This window comes from Sminthopsis crassicaudata, chromosome 5, assembly GCF_048593235.1.
Source record: "Sminthopsis crassicaudata isolate SCR6 chromosome 5, ASM4859323v1, whole genome shotgun sequence".
NCBI lineage: Eukaryota > Metazoa > Chordata > Mammalia > Dasyuromorphia > Dasyuridae > Sminthopsis > Sminthopsis crassicaudata.
In genome coordinates this window covers 205,593,457-205,616,993 of record NC_133621.1, presented here as the reverse complement: position 1 = coordinate 205,616,993, position 23,537 = coordinate 205,593,457, and the positions used below count along the sequence as shown (strand labels likewise).

General features: G+C 34.5%; 2 protein-coding genes across 2 annotated transcripts; both read right to left on the bottom strand.

Moving 5' to 3' along the window:
* Positions 1-362: 362 nt before the first annotated feature.
* On the bottom strand, positions 363-3,630 carry LOC141542690 (uncharacterized). The gene is made up of 2 exons (XM_074267272.1): positions 2,581-3,630; positions 363-1,694 (listed from the first exon to the last, which is right to left on the bottom strand). The coding sequence occupies exons 1-2, from the start codon at positions 3,456-3,458 to the stop codon at positions 1,649-1,651; spliced, it is 924 nt and encodes a 307-aa protein (XP_074123373.1). The 5' UTR covers positions 3,459-3,630; the 3' UTR covers positions 363-1,648.
* Positions 3,631-4,960: 1,330 nt separating this feature from the next.
* Positions 4,961-10,152, bottom strand: IFNG (interferon gamma). The gene is made up of 4 exons (XM_074269694.1): positions 9,891-10,152; positions 8,302-8,370; positions 7,874-8,059; positions 4,961-5,678 (listed from the first exon to the last, which is right to left on the bottom strand). Exons 1-4 carry the CDS (start codon positions 10,002-10,004, stop codon positions 5,547-5,549), a joined length of 501 nt encoding a protein of 166 aa, XP_074125795.1. The 5' UTR covers positions 10,005-10,152; the 3' UTR covers positions 4,961-5,546.
* Between the last annotated feature and the right edge of the window lie 13,385 nt (positions 10,153-23,537).

Here is a 23,537-nt window from a genome sequence, read left to right as displayed (position 1 = left end):
CTGTGAGGAGTGGTAAGTATGATTATCCCTACTTGATAGTTAAGTAAACTAAGATTCAAAAAGGATAAGTAACTTTCCCATAAACACACAATTAATAAGAGCCAAGACTTGATCTCAAATCCCACAGTTGAATGCCCATTCTCCCTTCTACCATTCTATATCACTACTGAAAAGTGACAGTGACAAAATGATGTAATGTGCTCTCCTGGCAGTTACAATTTCTAGTCTGTCCTAGACCCACCAGAGTACCTTTGACCACTGTCCTTTGCAGTGTGAACTCTACCCGGCTCGCCTCCTCTGAGGCCTTCAAAGGTCTCTGGCCACAATCTCTTGAATCTATAGCTTAATGACCGGTAGCGCACTCAAGAACAACCACGTGTAATCTTAAAAGCCTTTATTATACCTACTCACATAATGCCTTAACTGATGCCCTGACTTGTTGGTTCCTGAGTGAACACCTGGTCAGAAGACCCATGTGTTCACTACCAAAACCCTTACCTCTTTTGGCTCTCCATCTTGGCTTGGCCACCCAGGCTAGGGAGCCAGGGTGAAGAACGCCAGGTTAAAGAGGGCGATTGCTGCCTGCAGCGGGCTTACATAGGACCTGTGAGGTCACACACACAGCCAATCAGCGAGAGAGTCACCCATTATGAAGCTATCTCAATATGGCAGGATCCCGCCCAAGGGCAGTCCTAATATCCACAGAAATTACTTCCGGACCACTCAATCTCCCGATTTGCTGTGGCACCCATTTAAAGGCCCCTTACAATTCCCTTTCTCTTGTTTTGCGGGAACCACACATCTCACCAAGCTAAACTTTTAGCACCAGCTATAGTTCACTTGATCCATGAGATGACAGAGTGTTATGCCCAAGGAGGTACAAAGCAGCAGATCAGTAAACAGAAGTATGACAATAAGAACCAGGCTCAACAGTGGCCCAAGTGTTCAACCCATTCATCAAAGTCATACTCAAGATAATAAGCCAAAGAGGTTGGATGCCAATGAGGTAGGATGTCAACACTGAGGTGGGAAGTCAACAAGGTAAAACATCACAATTCTAGTTAACAAATATCAGTAGGTAGGTTGTCACAATTCTAGTTACATTTATCACAGTTCTAGACCAATTCTAGTTTCTTACAATTTTCTGTTGCACTTATTACAATCCTAGAACAATTCTAGTTTCTCACAATTCTCTATTGCACTTTTCACAATCCTAGAACGATTCTAGCTTATCACAATTCTCTATTGCACTTTTCACAGTCCTAGAGCAATTCTAGTTTCACAGGTGCACATAAGCAAATTCATGTCCAATAACATTGTCTCAATAACAATGGCAGGTGGGTGTGTTGGTTTTTCACCCACTAATTTAAAAGCATAGTCCTTCAATAGAAAGCATAGGGCAAAGCCTCTCCCCAGGCCACCATATGGCAAGTAGCCACGGGAGGAGCAAGCAGGCCCATTGTCCATTTACAGTCTTTATATTGCATATCACCAGAAACAGTCCATTTCAGCTGCAACACTGGAACTGGGTCTGGTGTCTCTGGTGTCACGGTCAGGAGGGGCATTGCTGCCATCAGCGTCTGGAGGGCTGCGGACATCTGGCTGGTCCCTCTGGGCTGTTGTCTGGTCCTTCTCTTGGATCCCCAGGTTACAAATGTCTCTGATGGGGATGAACTCTACTGCTGGATCTGCACCTAGGAAAGAATGTACCCAGGGTTTGGGGCCTTTCCAAATGCCATCCAGGCCTTTCCACATCACAGTGGAAACAAAGTTGTTGTCAAAAAGATGAACAAAAGTCAGTTTGTCACTTAGCTGCACTTTCTGTGTATGCCCGAAGTGCATTGCTAAGGTAAAAGGCAAAGAATTTAAAAATGTAAAACCAAAATAGTTTAAAAGTATAAAACCGAAATAGATTAAAAATATAAAACCAAAATAACTTTAAAATGTAAAATCAAAATACTTTGAAGATGTAAAATCAAAAGTGTTTAAAAATGTAAAATCAAAATTTTAAAATTGCAAGCAATCACATATACGTATTGCCACATCTTGTACATATCCCAAAATTCCCTTCTCTTGTTTAGAAGAGAAGATCTTGGGGATACAGTCTGTGCAGTAATGACTTTACTAGTAGGATAAGAAATGCCAATGGAATGGGCAAAGTCAAATTCAATGCAAAAACACCTAAAGGCAAAATATTTGTAAGCCAATCCATAAACTGTCTTAAATGCATGTGAAATTTCTACAATTGAAAAATGGTTGATCACATGTCTAGCTGCTTCTCCAGATTGGAATGAAGCCATAATGTCCATTGGTCTTAAAACATCCGCTCATACAGTTAATGAAAAAAGAACACTCAGCTATTTCCCTGAATTCTTTTGCCTAAAAATCAAAGTTTGAGTTTCTGATACCAAATTGTACTTCAGGAGTTTGAATCAATAAATCTGATGTTACTTTTCCTCCTGGGTCAAAGATCACACACTGTCTATTTATTCTAGTGATTAAAACAGCAATTTTCCAAACCATTCTAAACATAAACACTATTTTATAAGTACTCGTAGGGGGTTGGGAAATCAAGCCCACCTGTGGAAGTGAAAAATCCACGAGGTAAGAAAAGAGGAGTTCCAACTCTCCAAAGACGATCCTAGCAGTTTTACAAGTATAAACTCCACTCTCTCTAACTGCAAGTTCTTGTCCCTGTAAGGTTTCTTAGAAATTAACTGAACTGTATTTTTAAAACTTTTCTGATTATACTCAATACCCCACAATTCCTTTTTGCCTTGGGGCATAAAGCCTACTCCTGTCCTTTGAAATGAAGACACAGGAGTTTTGAATGGATTAATGGGCAGTGCTGATGGTATTATCGCCCTTCCTTTTCCTCCTCCCCCTTCTCCCTTGGCCCAAGAAGGTGAGGCAGAGGGAAGAAGAATTGGAAAATCCCCCAAAGGCTGATTTAAAATCAAACCTGAGCTTTGCACATAAAAAGAACTAAACTTCTTCTCAATGAAAGAGTAATCAATAAATTCCTTAAAACAACAATGCCTGAGGTAAACTAACAAAATGCTAAGAAGAATTTCTACAACTTTAGTCCAGGTGGTTCGTTTATTTCCTTCCTTAGTTTCAGCCACTGGTTTGAACTCTTCCTGTTCTATCTGTAGTAACCTAGCTTTTTCTTCTTTCTCTATCTCAATCTGCAGTTTAACCTGCAATTCCAGCAACTCTTGCTGTGGCATTTTATACTCTATACTGTCATATATACGCATTAGCTCTAGGTTGCTCCCACTCCGAGCTATATTTAATGGGTGTGGGGATAGCCTTCTGGGAGCTTGATTACAAGCTTCCTGCTGTTCTTCAGTGGTGATCTTTGTTAAAAGATCTTCCATCTGGCTCTTTAACCTCTTTATATAAGCATTATGTTCAGCTGTGTCCTTGAGCCTGATCCCAGAGTTACCTGGGTCCATATTGCCTCTCTGCCTTCCCTCTTAAGTGGCGTTTCTACCGGATCTTTCAGAATCTTAATTCTGAATATTAAATATTTTCAAAACCTGATAATTCCTGATGCGTCCACGTTGGGTGCCATTTGTAACGTGCTCTCCTGGCAGTTACAATTACTAGTCTGTCCTAGACCCACCAGAGTACCTTTGACCACTGACCTTTGCAGAGTGAACTCTACCCGGCTCGCCTCCTCTGAGGCCTTCTAAGGTCTCTGGCCACAATCTCTTGAATTTATAGTTTAATAACCGGTAGCGCACTCAAGAACAACCACGTGTAATCTTAAAAGCCTTTATTATAAGACTAGTCGAGTGCAGTAGTGAGAAGGGAGGGAAAGAGAGAACGAGGAGATCGATCTGTAACTGACTGTGAACAATCAATTGAGATAACTCACTACCTTCGGACCAGCCATCATAAGACTATTGTAGGACTTGAAAGTCTCAGGAATCATTGGATTCTCTGAGACATCATAAGACTATTGTAGGACTGAAATCCTCAGGAATCATTGGATTCTCTGAGACATGATAAGACTATTGTAGGACTGAAATCCTCAGGAATCATTGGATTCTCTGAGGCATCATAAGACTGTTGCTGGACTTCAAAACCTTGTGTGGATCATTGGATTCCCTAACAGTGAAGCAATGGACAATAGATTGGTTTTGGACTATCTCTTGGTTGCTGAAGAAGGGGTATGTGTGTCTGGTGTTTACATACCCTCCTTCTAGGACTTCTGGAAATCTCTTACAAAACCGTGTTGATTTATATTGTTTGTTATATCACTACTTGCCTGTACAATTCCTGTTTGTTACACCACATCGAGTCTGCACTGACTGTGGGGAGAGTCACCACTAATAGCCTCTGCGTTATTGCTATGTGCTTGTGTAATAACTTCCATGCTGATGGGTTTGTGCATACTTGTCTCTAATAAGGCCCTTCAATCCAGAAACCTGCTAGCAATCCCCACTTCTCTTTGGTGCTTCTCATCTCCCTTCCTGAGATGTCAGGGAGGGCGTGACTATCTCCTTTTTAGTGCTTTCATCTCCCCTCCTGAGAAGTCAGGGGGGGCGTGATCACCTCCTTTTTGGGGTTCTCATCTCCCTGAAAAGTCAGGGATGGCGTGACCTCCTGTGGTCTAAAACAAAAGAAAGCAGGAGATGTAAAGGGCTAGAACTGAGCAATGCACTTGGATAATGAAGCACGTGAGACTAATTGCCAATTGGACGGTTCCCTATTAACTTGTTTAAGGTTGACCCTCCCCAGCTGTTCTGTGCTGACTTGATTGGTGAGACAAAGAGAGGGAAGTGACTTGTGTGGGAGGAGTAAGAGAAACTTGGGTGGTGGAACTCATGCTCACTCGCACTCGTGACCTGGCATTGGAGGTGATGGTAAAGATCTAGAATAAAGACATTTAGTGATCCTGACTCCTGCTGATTTCTGGAAAGATAGAGTTCCAGCAGAATGAGACAAAAAATACTTGCAAAAATCATACTTTTATTTAACCATACTGACCATATATTGATCATATAAACCAATGGATTATTTCCCATTTGGGTGCACTTCCAGTTTTAAGTAGTATTCCATAACTGTAGTTGGGACATGCAAACTCAAATACCACATTTTTGAAAGGGTAACACATTCAAATATTGTTATACAGAAATCAAATAGAGGAAAACTATTGGCTCAGAATGCAGACTGAAGACTGAAGACTTTTTTCATTTATGTAACTTCATAAATTAAACAAATATATGTAGGTCTTTCCTGCTATGTGGACAATGATATCTTCCAGGCAGTAGTGAAATTCAGGAATCTGCATAAGAAAAGCCCATTTATGGGAAGTGGCAAGGGGATTTTGTCCTAGCTTGACACAGAATAGATGAGACATAAAAATCATAAATAAGAATTAAATATATATAGTAATAGATATTTTATTTTTAATTATATAATAGTTGTTATCATAAATAGTTGGCCAGTATATCCAAATATATATTTTATATAAATAATCTAAATTATTAAATATTAATAAATAGCAAATAACTTGAGAATTGTAGGTAGAATGGCTACTGTTTGATTTTTCCTTGGCTTTTGTAATGTCTTCTTTTTCTCCCGTTTTGATGAAGTTTGGGTGAGAAGTTACGGAAGACATAGACTAGTTCAAACATAGCTTTCCTTTGGACTCTGATGTCATTCACCTATTGCAAAGGAGAAAAAAAAATGCAATGTTAATTTCTGATGTCCCAGTCATTGGAATATCATATATGTGGAATATACTAAAAAATTTTCTAGCTAAAAGATACAAGAGCAAAACTCATCCCTTTTTCGAAAGAGAAATATGTAGTTCCTCTTAGATAATTTGCTTTGAATTTTGTTGATTTCTCCAGTCATCCAGAAAAAAATAAACTATGTCCCTAGTAAGGTAGTGATGGGTAATGACTATATGGGTGTGTATATACATATATATGTTTTATGTGTATGTATGTATGTTTATATATATATATATATATATAAAAACACATACATATTGCTGCAGAATTCTTAAAGAAATGAAGTGGAAGACAAGAGTTGAGTCCCTAGTTTCAAATCAAGGCACTATCACTAAAAAGCTCTAGAAATTTCAAAAATAGTATTTCACTTCTCCAGGTTTCAGTTTCCTTATCTATAAAGAGGGAGTGGGGTAGGGGACTGAACTCTCAATTCTTAAATACTTTCTAATACTTTTCACGTTTTCACTAAATTGCTTTTATATGCTACCTTAGAGAATCTATTAGTGTCAGTGTTAACATAATCCCAACAGAACAGAACAATAGCAATTTTTAAAACATGCAAACTTATAAGATTGTCTTCTCAAGTCTTAATACTGGTGTCCTCCAAGGAGCACATTTTACTATCTTTAAGGGCAGCAGATTAACAAAAAGAGGGAATATTCGACTTTTTTCTTCAGGGTGCTCCTAAATTTCCTTAAAGCTCTTTATTCCATTGTCTACATACTCTCCAAACTTGATTCTTTGTTGTCATCATCTCGTGTTACTGAAATCTGCAATAGACTGTCAGAGTTCTATAGGTCCCTTGAAATATTTATAGAGGATTGAAGAGAAAGTCAACCAACTAGTGAGTGACAGAACAAGGACTAAATAAATATAAGCCTCTAGACTCCAAATCCAAAATTCTCTTTATAATACTAAAGCAATTAGGGGACTTTTGTAAACTTACTGACTCACTGAAAACATACTATATGACTGTAGCCACTAATGTCTAGATAGAAATTTTAGTCATTCAAACCTATCAGTGTCAGAGGAGTTCCCTCAGGTTCCCCATATAACTAAAAGGAGAATCCCTACCTTTCTCCCACCCCACAACTACTTTAATTTGGCTCCAATCACAACAGGAAGAAATAACCTTATTGGCAGAATGTTTAAAGTAATATATACACTGTACCAGAGGGTAGAAATAAGACAGAAAGGTAGTAAGTGGAAGTTACAGGAAGATACATTTTGATTTAATTAAAGGAAGAACTAATAATTGTAGCTGTCTAAAAACAGAATGAACTCCCTATGAAGGAGAGAGTTTCTACAACAACCTCTTTGACCCAAAACTAATATGGTACTAGGAAGATAATTCAAAATTGCCTTAACTATTATTTCATATTGTATAAATTGTCTGTCTTCTCTTTTAAAATAAATAGATATATAAATATGTACATACATAAATAGAAAAATGATAGATATATGACATTTTTCTTCTCAATGACCAATGTCTCGATAACCCTTCCATTGTTCTCTTCTTCCCATTGGGAAGAAGCTGAACACAAGCTATTATTATAAAGCTTATTATAAAGCTTCACTTAAAGAGTGAATTTAATCCTATCTTTTTTTTCTCAGTACATGCAAAGATAGTCTTCTACATTCATTTTTGCAAAACCTTGTGTTCCAAATCTTTTTCCCCTCTCCCTATGTCCTATATCAAATAGAAAGCAATCTGATATAGGTTAAACATGTTCAATCCAATTCAACTCTATCTTGATTAACTTTGTCTATGGTCATGGATTCAGTGTTAGCCATTATGACCAACATTTCTCCAGAAATATTTATGTGATTTGTTAGACATCTTCCCCAAAATCACTGTCAATTTGAAGGGAAGAATTTTGGCTACAGCATCATTTATAGCATTGGGGTGACATTTGGTCCACTACTCTGGCGCACTCATGCCACAAGACAATTTCTAAAGCTAACACTGGGAGCCATGATTTCTCTTCTTGGATAATAATTGGCAAAGTCAAGAAACTCTCAAGCCTATTTTATCATAGAATTGGTTTGTTCATACACTGATGGTTTCCTTTTTAAACCAAATTCTATTTAGAAAATTAGCCAGAGAATTTCACTGTCCTCACCTGAATGTTGATGAGCTCCTCAAAGTCATCCACTAAGCTGGCAGTGTTGGTAGGAAATAATTTCATGATCATGTCCTCTTTGATATGCTCCATACTTTCTTTGATAATGGAGTTGTTTTTGAAGAGTTCAAAGATTTTGAAATAAACTTTGACAACATGGCTCATTAAGATTTTTTTGTCACAGTCCTAGGAGGGGTAAAGAGTAAAAGAGAATGTTAGAAATGTCCCTGGTTGGGGTGAAAAAGATGTAGACTCTAGTTTTAGAAGTGTAAACCCACAGAGCATTTTGAACTTTGCTTTTCCTCCTAGCTATGGAGGACTGCATATGGGAAATGCAAGCTGGAAAAGGTCAGTATTCCAGTGGGGCAGCAGAGTGTAAAACACTGTAACTGATGTGAAAATAGCTCACATAAGAAACAATAGCTCACCTCTTTCCAAGTCCTCATCCTGTCCATAAAAAGAGAAGAACCATCTGATATGTCAGATGTAGATGCATTCTGGAAAAAAAAAAACAGAAAGTAAATATGTTTAATGTAATTATGAATTGCCCTGAAATATACAATACACATTCTACTAAGCCTATGAATTCTGATTATGTTCATAAACATGAATTATTTGAGTTCTTAGGGATTTCACCTTTTTCAGTTGGCACATTTATTTCAAAAAAGTTATGTGTTCCCACCTTCATTTAACTTCTATCAATGTCTCATTGAGGTACTTGGAAATAGGCAAATGAATGAGATAAAACACATGCAATTTGTCTCACTTTCCTATTCTCTCTGCACCTCTTTTTACCACTCACCAATGAACTCTATATGGATGACTATTGTAATTGACAAAAATAGCAATAATAGCCTTAAAAAATCATTTTCCATATTTAAAAAATCTGCTAGATTTACTAGTCTAAGACTTGACCTACTAGGAAACACTGCCCCCTTGGGCATAGTACTCAAGAATATTTCTCTGACTAGGGCTAAGTTCCTACTGCAGGTATCACAGTCTGAGAAGAAGAAAAAAATAGGGGTAGAGGGGAATATTAAAATGAAATTTGTACAGAACTAAAAGCAATAAGTTACAATATTGTGTGAATTTTTTCAAAGCTGCAAAAAACTTTTAAAATGAACTGAAACAGTAAAGTAGTTCAAAAACAAAAATGACGACTTAAGGAAACTTACCAATGTGTACAATAGACAAATCTTGATTTAAAATCAAAAGACTTAGTTTCAAATTTTGATCCTACTATTTATTACTTTAATCTACTAGCCTCCTATGTGACATTGGGAAAGTTCTCACCTATCTCAACTTTAGTTTTCTATAAAATGATCATATTGAACTCACTATCCTCTAAGATCTCTTTCAGTTCTAAATGTAAGATCCCATAATTGTTAATCAATAAGGAAAAGAGCAAATTGACTTCATAACCACAATAAAAATTTCAGCTAATGACTGTTTGGGACAATCCCAGAATTGATGACTTGCAAACACATAGTACAATTATATTTAGATATAGAGTATCAGTGAATCCCGAAATGTTTTACTCCAATTGTTTCTTGAAATCTCTTCCATTAACAAAACAAGCTTCTGCTAAATATGCTTTTTTTTCTGATCATTTCCTAGTTGTCCAATAAACCTGAACTCCATAGCATGTAACTATTCTTTTCGATATGAACAGTATTATGGGCTTCATTTCCTAATAAATGCTCTTTCCCACCACTACTCAGTACTATTGGCAATGTCCTTATCTTTGTTCATATTTCTAGGGTGCCTTTCTCCAAAAATCTCAAGTCCATCCCAATTCCCTTATGAAATCACTAGGACCATAAAAAGTGGCTTAGAACCAGATATTCCAGGTGAAGTAGAGAATCTGATTAATGATCATTAAATTAATAGTTGTAGACACACATCCTAACTCATATACACCCAATGAAAGAACACTAAAAGCCATTTTCAAGAACAAGTAAAAGGTATTCAAGGAGAGAAGTAGAAAAAATATATGATCTTATAAGTTCATACTTACAAAGTAGTCATTAAGAGTTTGTATGTCTTCTTTGAGGTTAACTTGAGAAAGACAGCCAGAAAAACTCATAATGACACAAAGGCAGGATGCTAAGAGGTAGCTTGAATAATTCATTGTTTCAGCAAGAAGGTAACCAGGCAGGAAGAGTAGAAATCTAGTGCTTCCTTGTGTATAGAAGGTCCAAATCCAAGTCACTTAGCTGAATTGACTCTTCTTTCCTAATCACAAACCTGTTGATGATCAGGAGAAGAATGTACTTCACCTCCTTCAGCTGCCTGTATTTATATATGGCTGTTGAATGTCATCATCACAATTTTTCACAAGTTTTAGCAAGTGAGATGGTGTTAGATAGGCAGTGATGCTAGTTAGTTAGAGATATTAATAGATATGGGGTTGTGGTATTTTAGTCTTGTCATTAGTTTCCTTTAACTAACCTGGAGGCTTTGGATGATGGTGCTCATTGTCTCCACCAACTGTGTCATTATTGAAGAATCCCTAGAAAGAATTTTTACTTCACATGGAACTCTAGACTGGAAATTTTCCTTACACTAACCACTCAACGGTAGAGGGCTAGGAGGTAAGACTCCATTCCAGCTTTTGAGTCTTACAGTAACTTGGTTCACCAAAACTCCCTTATTGAAATCAAACCATTCTCCAATTGATAAATTGTCAAAGGATATGAACAGACAATTCTCAGATAATGAAATTGAAACTATATCCACTCGTATGAAAGTGTTCCAAATCACTACTGATCAGAGAAATGCAAATTAAGACAACTCTGAGATATCACTACACACCTGTCAGATTGTCTAAGATGACAGGAACAAATAATGATGAATGTTGGAGGAGATGTGGGAAAACTGGGACACTGATGTATTGTTGGTGGAGTTGTGAAAGAATCCAACCATTCTGGAGAGCAATCTGGAACTATTCCCAAAAAGTTATCAAACTGTGCATACCCTTTGATCCAGCAGTGCTACTACTGGGCTTATATCCCAAAGAAATACTAAAGAGGGGAAAGGGGTCTGTGTGTGCCAAAATGTTTGTAGCAGCTCTTTTTGTAGTGGCTAGAAATTGGAAGATAAATGGATGTCCATCAATTGGAGAATGAAGGCTATGGAATATTATTGCTCTGTAAGAAATGACCAGCAGGATGAATTCAGAAAGGCTTGGAGAGACTTGCATGAACTGATGCTGAGTGAAATGAACAGAACCAGAAGATCACTATACACTTCAACAACAATACTGTATGAAGATGTGTTCTGATGGAAGGGGATATCTTCAACATGAAGAAGATCTAATTCACTTCCAGCTGATCAATGATGGACAGAAACAGCTACACCCAGAAAAGGAACACTGGGAATTGAATGTAAAATATTAGCACTACTGTCTATATACCCAGATTACTTATACCTTCGGAATCTAATACTTAACATGCAACAAGAAAATTGGATTTACACACATATTATATCTAGGTTATACTGTAACACATGTAAAATGTATGAGATTGCCTGTCATCTAGGGGAGGGAGTAGAGGGAGGGGAAAATCTGGAAAAATGAATACAAGGGATAATGTTATAAAAAATTACTCTTGCACATATAATGTCAAAAATTATAATTATAAAATTTTAAAACTTAATTTTTTTTAATTTTTATTTTATTTTATAATAATAACATTTTTTTGATAGTACATATGCATGGGTAATTTTTTACAACATTATCCCTTGCACTTCTATTCAGATTTTTTCCCTTCCTCCCCCAACCCCCTGCCCCATATGGAAAGCAGTCTTATATATGTTAAATATATTACAGTATATTCTAGATACAATATATGTGTGTAGAACCGAATTTTTTGTTGCACAGGAAGAATTGAATTCAGAAGGTAAAAATAACAGTTTACATTCATTTCCCAGTGTTCCTTTTCTGGATGTAGCTGGTTCTGTCCATCATTAATCAATTGGAATTGGATTAGCTCTTCTCTACGTTGAAGATATCCACTTCCATCAGCATACATCCTCGTACAGTATCATTGTTGAAGTGTATAATGATCTTCTGGTTCTGCTCATTTTACTCAGCATCAGTTGATGTAAGTCTCTCCAAGCCTCTCTGTATTTCTCCTGTTGGTCATTTCTTATAGAACAATAATATTCCATAACATTCATATACCATAGTTTACCCAACCATTCTCCAATTGATGGACATCCATTCATCTTCCAGCTTCTAGCCACTATGAAAAGGGCTGCCACAAACATTTTGGCACATACAGGTCCCTTTCCCTTCTTTAGTAGTTCCTTGGGGTATTAGCCCAGTAGTAGTATGGCTGGGTCAAAGGGTATGCACATTTTAATAACTTTTTGGGCATAATTCCAGATTGCTCTCCAGAATGGTTGGATTCTTTCACAACTCCACCAACAATGCATCAGTGTCCCAGTTTTCCCACAGCCCCTCCAACATTCATCGTTATTTGTTCCTGTCATCTTAGCCAATCTGACAGGTGTGTAATGATACCTCAGAGTTGTCTTAATTTGCATTTCTCTGATCAATAGTGATTTGGAACACTCTTTCATATGAGTGGAAATAGTTTTAATTTCATCATCTGAAAATTGTCTGTTCATATCCTTTGACCATTTATCAATTGGAGAATGGCTTGATTTCTTATAAATTAAAGTCAATTCTCTGTATATTTTGGAGATGAGGCCTTTATCAGAACCTTTAACTGTAAAAATGTTTTCCCAATTTGTTACTTCCCTTCTAATCTTGTTTGCATTAGTTTTGTTTGTGCAGAAACTTTTTAATTTGGTGTAATCAAAATGTTCTATTTTGTGATCAATGATGGTCTCTAGTTCTCCCTTGGACACAAACTCCTTCCTCCTCCACAAGTCTGAGAGGTAAACCATCCCATGTTCCTCCAATTTATTTATGATTTCGTTCTTTATGCCTAAATCTTGGACCCATTTTGATCTAATCTTAGTATGTGGTGTTAAATGTGGGTCCATGCCTAGTTTCTGCCATACTAATTTCCAGTTTTCCCAGCAGTTTTTGTCAAATAATGAATTCTTATCCCAAAATTTGGGATCTTTGGGTTTGTCAAAGATTAGATTGCTATTTTTATTCACTATCTTGCCCTGTGAACCTAACATATGCCACTGATCAACTAGTCTATTTCTTAGCCAATACCATATGGTTTTGGTGACTGTTGCTTTATAATATAGCTTTAAATCAGGTACACTTAGACCACCTTCCTCTGACTTTTTTTTCATTAGTTCCCTTGCAATTCTCGACCTTTTATTCTTCCATATGAATTTTGTTGTTATTTTTTCTAGGTCATTAAAATAGTTTCTTGGGAGAAAATTTAATTTAATTTAATTTAATTTAAAAAAAAACTCTCTTATTGAAATAGCAGAGACTGCTTGTCAATATAATAAATTAATAATCTAGTGACTGAAGCAAAACGCAAACACTACTCTTGGTATTAAAAGTTAAACCCTTTGCATACTATTGCATACTTGCAATACCTGCATATGCTCTATATATCTCACCAAGAAGGGCCAATCTGAGGATATTCCTTGCCTTTTTATGTAGGCAGAGACAAAACTTTAGGACAGGAAAGAATATCCACAAGGAGACTAAAGGTATTTGAGAGAAAGATCCCTGAGATGATGGTATACTAAACTTTACTCTAATGTGTATCTCAACTATTTACATCTCTGTCTAAGTAATCAAGATCTGGGGCTTAATGGACTGAATCATTTACATCATGGCAGAATTTTATTAGGCTATAGGAATTTTAAAAGAGTGTGTACTTTGTATCAAACCTATGAGTATTTGAGGTATATATATTTGTGTCTCCGATCAATAAACTTCAAAGAGTCCATAATCAGGACTTCTCCACCTGGCCCCTGTATGTCACATCTTTCGTCACTACAGGAGCTGGACTCCAACAGTGGCGCCCAAACAGGGAAGGAACATGGACAGAGCTTCCATGGAAGGGTGCCCACTTAGACATGCATGTACAATTCAGGTTAGTGGGGAATTAAATAACAAAAAGTGAGGATAAAGTGGGAAAAAAAAGTGATCACTAACAGGCACTTTATCACTGGAAATAATTTGACATTAGAAATAGTTTATTATCAGGTTGACATAGGGGAAAGATATCAAATATCAGATATCAGATAAAAATATATATAATAAAATAAAATTTATAAGATTGATTATTGTCCAGCTGATATCAATACAGTATACATATTGAATTTGGAATTCAATCAGATAGCAGGGACTGAGAATAGTATCTGAAAGTATTAATTAATTAAAAGGAAAAGGTCTAGGAAAATATTCCAATTTTTGTATTCTCTATTTTGGTGTATTTCTCCAATCTTCAGAGACAGTTCCCTTAAATCCTTAAAGTAAATCCTTTTATCAATACCTTGGAGGAAGACAAGAGGGCAGAGACTATGAAATCTGCTGGAAAAGGGGAAGAAATAGCCCCTTCTCCCCAGGCTTCCTATTCAAATCTCTCTCATAGACACAGACCCGAAAAAAAGTCAAATTCTTATACCTAGGGAACTAGTTCAGGCTAATTCTAAAAGGGAAACTGGAGGGGATAATTTGATTACTCTAAATGATTATCAGGAATTAGTGAGAAATATTAATTGAATAAAACTGTATTTGAAATTGGGAACACATGAATTGACAAAATAATTTCAAATTTTACAAAGATATCCTAATCCAAATTCTAAAAGAAATCTTACCAAGTAAACTGTGATTAGTTGCAAACAGTGGGAGGAGCAATAAATTCTTGTTATTTGGACAGTATGATTACTAACCAGGCTCAGAAGGGCTCTGTTTGCCCTCAGATGGTGGTGATATTGATTCAAGGAGCCTTAAGGATTGGCAGGTTCTATTGAATAGGTACTAAGGTCTAATTGATAATATTTTTAGCTCTAATTTTACAATTCATGACTATCAGTGGATATTTCCAAAACTAACTAATAAAAGTTAGCCTCTTTGTATGTGTATTCATCCATCTGGATTGTAGATTGGGCCTTAAATCCCCTGGAAAAATAGGTTTGAGAGGAGAGGCTTGAAAAAAGCACTAAATTTGAGATGACCCAGCAATCCCAAAACTTTTTTGCTTATCTAAAAAAACTCTTGTCTCTTTTTCTGTAAAAACCCTCCTTAGCATAAAAATAGCAATGAAAACTTATTCAAGATCTCTGTCTCCCTACCCTTGTCTTCGAACACTATTACTAAATATGTTTTTTAATACTTCGCTTGAAAATACTTGAAAATAATAGGAGTTACATGCAATTATTACTACACTGTATAGCACTCAAGATTTTCTTAATATTTTTCAGATAACAAATTTTCTGGTTTTTGAAACAGCCCAAGTCCTGAATTCTGCTGGTTAAAAGAACAGTATATAATTATATAGTATAAATTAACAGTAATTTTTGTATGTGAGTGTGTAAAAGAATGGTTGATGCTTGCACGTGATAATAATGACAATATGTTTTATATTTTTCAAGTTTATGATGTTATACTAAGTTGGGACAATTTTTTCCATGTCATTTTTTTTTTGTGTCTATGTTTGTTTCTGCACAGAATGTCCATGTCATATATGTGTGTAAGCTAGATTTTGGAAAAAGTCATAGGCAACTAGCCAGAAAATAAACCTCTGTGCTGTAGTTGATATGCTGAAAAATTTCCTGAAAAAGAATTTAATTTTTTTCTGTGAATTTAAAACCTCTGGCCAAAAGTTGAAAAAATGCACAAAACAAGTGATTAGAAAATAAAATTAAAATAGTTATCTTACAGATTCTCAAAAGTTTTGTGAGCAAAACGCCTTAGTAAAAGTCTCAAAATTTTGAGAAAATTGATTATGGAATTTGGAAGTTAGTCAAAAACAACAATTAGGAAAATAGCAGTTTTTACTAACTTTTCTTTGAATCTTATCTTGTCTGGAGTTATCTCCTACTCCAGGTGGGAGTGAGATTCTGGAGAGATTGCTGATGGGATGGTTGTCATCCTTATCATTATTTCCTAACTTCTTTTAAATCTTAGAATAGTATAGAAAAAGCCTTAATAGCAGTAGACTCAAAAGCCTGCAAAAAATTCCTGCCCAACCAAGTTTGGAGGAACGCAGTAGGAGTCCGATGCCACTATTCTCAGAATCCTGTCTCCTGCCACCCCAGCTTCATCAGCTTCTGTCTCGCAATTGCCTGAGAAGAATCTGGATGCTCCTGATGGCACTCAGCATGGCAGCATGGAGTATGTAAGACACTTAAAATCTTTTCTTTTTTTGTAAATTCACTATTCTTTATTTCAATTACAGAAATGGACTAGCTATGTAATTTATGGTAAATTAATTTATTATATCTACACAATTTTCTGATTTGTAAAGACAACCTAATGTTGATTGTTTCTTAACAAAAAAACAAATGATATATGAATGCTAAATTGCTTCATATTTTGATAACTCTATTGATTTTTAGATGTGACCAATATGCAATGCTAATGTTAAGAGATATAATTTTGGGGGTGCATAAATTACATTAAGCAAATTCAGTTAGGCCTCACTAGGCCTAGGAAGATAATGTATAGAATTTTTTTCTCTTTCCTTAGTGGATTAAAGGAAGAAAAAGAAAATATGAATAATGCAATATAATTTGTTATTTGAGATATGATGATAAAGGTGGTTTTAAGGAACTTTAATCAAAGCCCATTATAAGAATATATAAATTGTAATCTATTTGCATTAAATTTAGGAAAACAGAAAAGAAATTTACAGCTAGCTTTAAAAGTGTCAAAAAAAAAAAAAAAAAAAAAAAAAAAAAAAAAAACAGCCTGCTTTTGAGTTATCTAGAATTAGACTTCACAGGGTCCAGACACACAAAAAAATTGCATCTTAACTTTCCTGGCTCACCCAGGAAAAATGATTTGTTGAAAATTGGAAAATATTCAAAATGGATATTCAGTTTGTCAGGAACATTTGATTGATATTTAGGAAATTTCATGAATTAAAGTCATATAAATATCAAAATTCTGTTTAGCTCAACAAAAACATATGTATGCATATATAAGTGTGTGTACAGGCATGTATCTACATATTTATACATACACTGCTTTGCCTTTTCTCTAACAAAAAAGTAAAATTATTTAAGGCAACGAAAATCATCTCTGAGAGCTTCTCAGCTCAGCAGTTTGGAGACAAAATAGATGTGGCAACTATTAAGAAGGTGAAAACTCTATTTAGCCTTGTTCATTCTATCTCAAAGTATTTTGTAAATGTAAATTAAGGAATTAGGTATGTTTCACTGCTGCTAGAAAACTAACAGAAAAATTACAAAAAGAAATTCTGTAAATTTATTTAATGAGCAATCCTTTACACCCAGATGAGTTTAACATATGAAACAAGTTAAACAATCTTTTATGTGTTTAAGTTTGGTAAACTTTTGGTGAACTTTGGTAAAAGAGAGAATTTATCTAGCTTTAAGTTGCAGTTAATTGAATTTGATATGGAAGATGAAACCTCTTGGGACAGCAACTGATATATTATTTCTGAGTTTTGAATTTTATTGCCTGATCATTAAGATTAAGATTTCATAAGCTACATAAGAGTCATAAGTCATAAGAGAAATATGACTGACCAAACAGGATAAGAGTTGGGAGATTTTTAGATATGGACCCACACTTAGCACCATATTCCAAGATAAGATCAAGATGGGTCCATGATTTAGGCATAAAGAACGAGATCATAAATAAATTAGAGGAACATAGAATACTTACCTCTCACACTTGTGGAGGAGGAAGGAATTTATGACTAGAGGAGAACTAGAGATCATTATTGATCACAAAATAGAGGATTTTGATAATATCAAATTTAAAAGCTTTTGTACAAACAAAACTAATGCAAACAAAATTAGAAGGGAAGTAACAAATTGGGAAAATAATTTTACAATTAAAGGTTCTGAAAAAGGCTTCATTTCCAAAATATATAAAGAACTGACTCTAATTTATAAGAAATCAAACCATTCTCCAATTGATAGATGGTCAAAGGATATGAACAGACAATTTTCAAATGATGAAATTGAAACTATTTCCACTCATATGAAAGACTGTTCCAAATCACTACTGATCAGAGAAATGCAAATTAAGACAATTCTGAGATACCACTACACACCTGTCAGATTGGCTAAGATAACAGGAACAAATAATGATGAATGTTGGAGGGGCTGTGGGAAAACTGGGACACTAATGCATTGTTGGTGGAGTTGTGAAAGAATCCAACCATTCTGGAGAGCAATTTGGAACTATGCCCAAAAAGTTATCAAACTGTGCATACCCTTTGATCCAGCAGTGCTACTACTGGGCTTATATCCCAAAGAAATACTAAAAGAAGGGAAAGGGACCTGTATGTGCCAAAATGTTTGTGGCAGCCCTTTTTGTAGTGGCTAGAAACTGGAAAATGAATGGATGTCCATCAATTGGAGAATGGTTGGGTAAATTATGGTATATGAAGGCTATGGAACATTATTGCTCTGTAAGAAATGACCACTAGGATTAATACAGAGAGGTTTGGAGATGCTGAGTGAAATGAGCAGAACCAGGAGATCACTATACACTTCAACAACGATACTATATGAAGATATATTCTGATTGAAGTGGATATCTTCAACATAGAGAAGAGCTAATTCACTTCCAGTTGATCAATGATGGACAGAAACAGCTACACCCAGAGAAGAAACACTGGGAATTGAATGCAAACTGTTTGCACTATTGTCTTTCTACCCAGTTTACTTATACCTTTGTAATCCAATTCTTACTGTGCAACAAGAAATTTGGTTTTATACACATATATTGTGTCTAAGTTATACTGTAACACATTTAATATGTATGAGATTGCTTGTTATCTAGGGAAGGGAGTAGAGGGAGGGAGGGGAAAATTTGGAAAAAATGAATACAAGGGATAATGTAAAAAAATTACTCATGCATATGTACTGTCAGAAAAATTATAATTATAAAATTAATTTTAAAAAGGGGAAAAAAAGAGTTGGAAGATTTTGCTCAAAGTGAGATCTTTCTGACTCAGTTTCCCAATTCTGTTTCTTTGTTTCATACTTGATTATTCCTGAGTCTGATAAAGTAATACTATTAGAATTGGATATCAATCTAAACTAGAGAAGTTTTATTTTGTCATGTGTGTGCTCTCAGGCTGAGACCTGAAGAATCAGTTTTGATGGTATTACCATACCTCCATATTTTCCATTTATAACAAATTCCTATGATAAGAGCAAATGGTCAACACAAATTCAAGTATATAATATCTTGTTGTTTTCAATATTTAGTCAATATATCCTAAATAATTTGATGAATGAGTATTTGTCCGAGTCATCCATTTGTTATAGATACATATATCATACATATATATATATATATGTATGTGTATATATATATATATATATATATGTATGTGTATATATATATATATATATATATGTATGTGTATATATATATATATATATATATATATATATATATATATATATATATACACATACATATATATATATATATATATATATATATATATATATATATATATATATATATATAATGTTTGGTGAAATAAATTCTTTATAGGTTTCCAAAATAATGTAAGAACAATTAACATGATTATCCACAAGAATGAACTATTATTTTATTGTTCATTTGAAATTAAAACTGAAATATCTATAAGATTGGTATATGTAATACAAATATATTTCATTACCTGAACATTGCTTCTCCATATACATTGGTCTTTGTACATCTTATAGAAGGCCTTGTGGACTTATCCTTATCTCAGATCATCCTAACCTGTATTTGTTAGAATCCTTTTGTATTCTAGATTTTGGTCAGTTATGCTGCTTTGGCCAGCTTCATTTAATTAAATCAGCCTTTGGACACTTCAGTCAGCTCCAACTTGCCAACCCCTCCATAAAAAGATGGGCCCCTACAAGTGACTCAAATCTATGCCCATTCTCAGCAAGAAGCAGTTTCAGAAGATGAGATCATCCCCCTGGTACCCAGAGGACTTTGAGCCCCATTTGTTTAAAGGGGGAATTGGAACTGATTGGTGAATGGACCCCAAATTATCTAGTCTCTGGATGAGTCTTCTGTTACAATGCATTTGAGAATGGCTCAAATTTTCATATTTCAGATATGGGATTCCATGATGTTTTTCAAACCCCTCAGAGATATACTGTACAACATATTTTAAAATAACCATAGATATTCCTAACTGCAGATACTGTTTTAAGGAATGGCATTAGAATCCAGATCATGAATGTGTTAGAAGGATATATTGTAAAACATTACAATTGTATTTTATTCCAATGTTTTACTTCTATTCAAATGTTTGTCAAATTCCATACCCATGATTGTTATTATGAAACATCCATCCTATGTAATAATGTTAATAAGATTAATCAAAATTGGTATAAATCAGCAGGTGAACGGGTCTGAGACAATATCAAAGAAAATTAGAAAATAGTAGTAGTAGAAGAGATTTGTGGGATTACTCACTAATGGAATTCTAGCAGATATATCAACTATTACAACACTTGCTATTTCAGCTACAGTTCTTTTTTTTTTTTTTTGTATTTAAAAATTTTTTTTTTTAATCTGGTAAATACTTATACATATACATAGGTAAATATACCTATACATATACATATACTTATACACATAAAAAAAACTTTTTGGACAGATCCTTAATAATTTTTTTATAATATATGCAATTTATTAATTTTTTATTTTTTTTGGAGATTCCAAGTGGGATTTTTCTTTTTTTTTTCTTTTTTTTTTTTAATTTTTATTTTTATTTTATTTTATAATTATAACATTTTTTTGACAGTACATATGCATGGGTGATTTTTTACAACATTATCCCTTGCACTTACTTCTATTCAGATTTTTTCCCTTCCTCCCCCAACCCCCTCCCCCAGATGGCAAGCAGTCTTATATATGTTAAATATATTACAGTATATTCTAGATACAATATATGTGTGTAGAACCGAATTTTTTGTTGACAGACAAATCAGCAAAAAGTATATCATAAGCTTTTTAGAACAAATTAATATAGATTATGAGTTAAAACAAGAATTAAACTTAGTGGAACAATCATTATTATAGTTAGGGAATCATGTGAACAATTTAGAATCTCAATTACAGCTAATTGTTTTTCTTTTTCTCTTTTTTATATAGTTTAATAATTTTTATTTACCAGATATATGCATTTTGCAACATTGACAATTGCGAGACCTTTTGTTCCAATTTTTCCCCTCCTCCCCCCACCCCAGATGGCAGGTTGACCAATACATGTTAAAAATGTTAGAGTATAAATTACATACAATATATATATATATATATATTGTATATATATATACATGTCCAAACAGTTGTTTTTACAGCTAATTTTTAGCAAAAAACATGGCAAGAAGCAATGTAAAAAAATTGATAATGTAGCTAACCAAATATGAGTGGTTAAAAAAGATGAATACTGTACGTAATCTGACATCTATGCTTTTGCATTTTGTTCCTCTTGCATATTTTATTTTGCTATTGATTGCCTTAGCCCCTTGTGCTGTCAAATATGTTCTGCAATCATTCTCAATTATGAGAACTGAAGAAGACAGACTTTATTTTTAATTAAAAAGGGAAGAATTGTAGAGGGCCAGGAGGTAAGACTCCATTCCAGCTTTTGAGTCTTATTGAAATAGCAGAGACTGCTTGTCAATGTAACAAATTAATAATCTAGTGACTGAAACAAAATGCAAATACTACTCTTTGGATTAAAAGTTAAATCTTTTGCATACTATTACATATTTGCAATACCTACATATGCTCTGTATATCTCACCTTTTATGCAACAGAGACAAAAATTTAGGACAGGAAAGAATGTCCACAAGAACACTAAAGGTATTTAGGAGAAAAATACCTGAGATAATGGTATGATAAACTTTACTCTGATGTGTATCTCAACTATTTACATCTCTATTTAAGTAACCAAGATCTGGGGTTTAAGGAGTTTAATCATTTACATCGTAGCAGAATTTTGTTAAGCTATAAGAATTTTAAGAGTGTGTACTTTGTATCAAACCTATGAGCATTTGAGGTATATATATTTGTGTCTCTGATCAATAAACTTTGAAGAGTCCATAACCAGGACTTCTCCGCCTGGCCCCTATATGTCATATCCCTGATCACTACAGAAGCTGGACTCCAACACTCAACTTTGTGTTAGGTTAAGGATGTCTCTTCATTAGCAACACAAACTGAGAATTTGTTTGTGGTTGGTAATAAGCAGAAAAGGAAATTCTGGTTTAATCTACGAGCAATCCTACCCTGACAAATGACAAAATGGCAAAAAAAAAAAAAAAAAAAAAAAAAAGCCAAGAAAGACAGCGGTTAAGGGGTCAACATGAGGAGTAAGCTTTTAGAATTAGTTGAATAATATTATTAACCATCAGCTTTCATACATTCTAACAGATGTTCTTAAACTGGATCCTTTTATAGATTTCAAGGGGGGTATCAACTTGGATGATTAAAAAAACCTGCATCTTTATTTTCACTAGCCTCTAATTGAAATTTAGGATTTCCTTCAATTTTTTTTAAAATTTCTGAGAAGCAATTCATATACTTCACCACAGCCTCTGCCTTTGTGTGTCCTTCTCTATCTGTCTGTCTGTTTCTCTCTCTCTTACACATCACATACATACATACATACATACATATATAGAGAAAGAAGCTCTAGAATATTTACATATTAAACTAGGGAGAAGAGGAAAGGAAGTGATTTTTATTCATTTATTTTTATAAATGCAACAAGTAAAAATCTTTCATTAATCCTATTTTCTATTCAAATGTCATGTTTTGAAAAAAAAAAACTTTGCATTGCAGTAGATACAATGCATACTTTGTTCAAAAAAATTGTTAAGATCCATTCATTTCATTGTTATGGGTTCAAAGATTGTGACTCTCTATACCTTCATTGGCAAGCTGTACTAATTACTATGGTTTAATAATATAATTACTATAGCCACACAGTGGCCAGCCTTTCCATATTTAATTGGGTTGGTCTCCAGGTGGCAGACATATAGTCCATTGCCAGTTTAGTTAAAACTTTATCAATCTGGTAGAATAGCAAAAACTTGTGCTGTGTTAACATAGACTCCAAGGATCCATGACCCTGATGAGGCACTGAAGTAATACTTTAGTATAGGTCACATTAGATATGAATGCTTCAATCAGATACCTATTTAGATGAATAGACCCAAATACTCAGATTAGGAAAATTTGGTAGGGCTTAAAGAAAAACAAGTTATGTACAAATGGGAATTTGATTCCCATTTGAAAATTACATTATATTTAACAGACATTAATTAAATATCTGAAATATATTAAATGAAAGACCATATGTCACCATGGATGAAGAACTGGTATCAATTCCAGGAGGACCTGAAGAAGTTCCTCTTCTGACACATCCTGACTAGGGGACCCTAAACAAATCATTATCAGTTTTAGAGCAAGTGCTTACCTGAATTGATTCATGAAGTTCTCTATAACAATAAAATCGTCATAGAATACAAATAGAGCTGAAAGGCAGCA

Coding starts and splice junctions, on each gene's coding strand:
- LOC141542690 (XM_074267272.1), bottom strand. CDS start 3,458: ATGGACCCAGGTAACTCTGGGATCAGGCTCAAGGACACAGCTGAACAT. Junction 1,695..2,580: donor TGGATTTTTCACTTCCACAG/GTGGGCTTGATT, acceptor ATTCTTTCCTAG/GTGCAGATCCAGCAGTAGAG.
- IFNG (XM_074269694.1), bottom strand. CDS start 10,004: ATGAATTATTCAAGCTACCTCTTAGCATCCTGCCTTTGTGTCATTATG. Junction 8,371..9,890: donor AAACTCTTAATGACTACTTT/GTAAGTATGAAC, acceptor TTTTTTTTCCAG/AATGCATCTACATCTGACAT. Junction 5,679..7,873: donor AGGAGCTCATCAACATTCAG/GTGAGGACAGTG, acceptor CCTTTGCAATAG/GTGAATGACATCAGAGTCCA.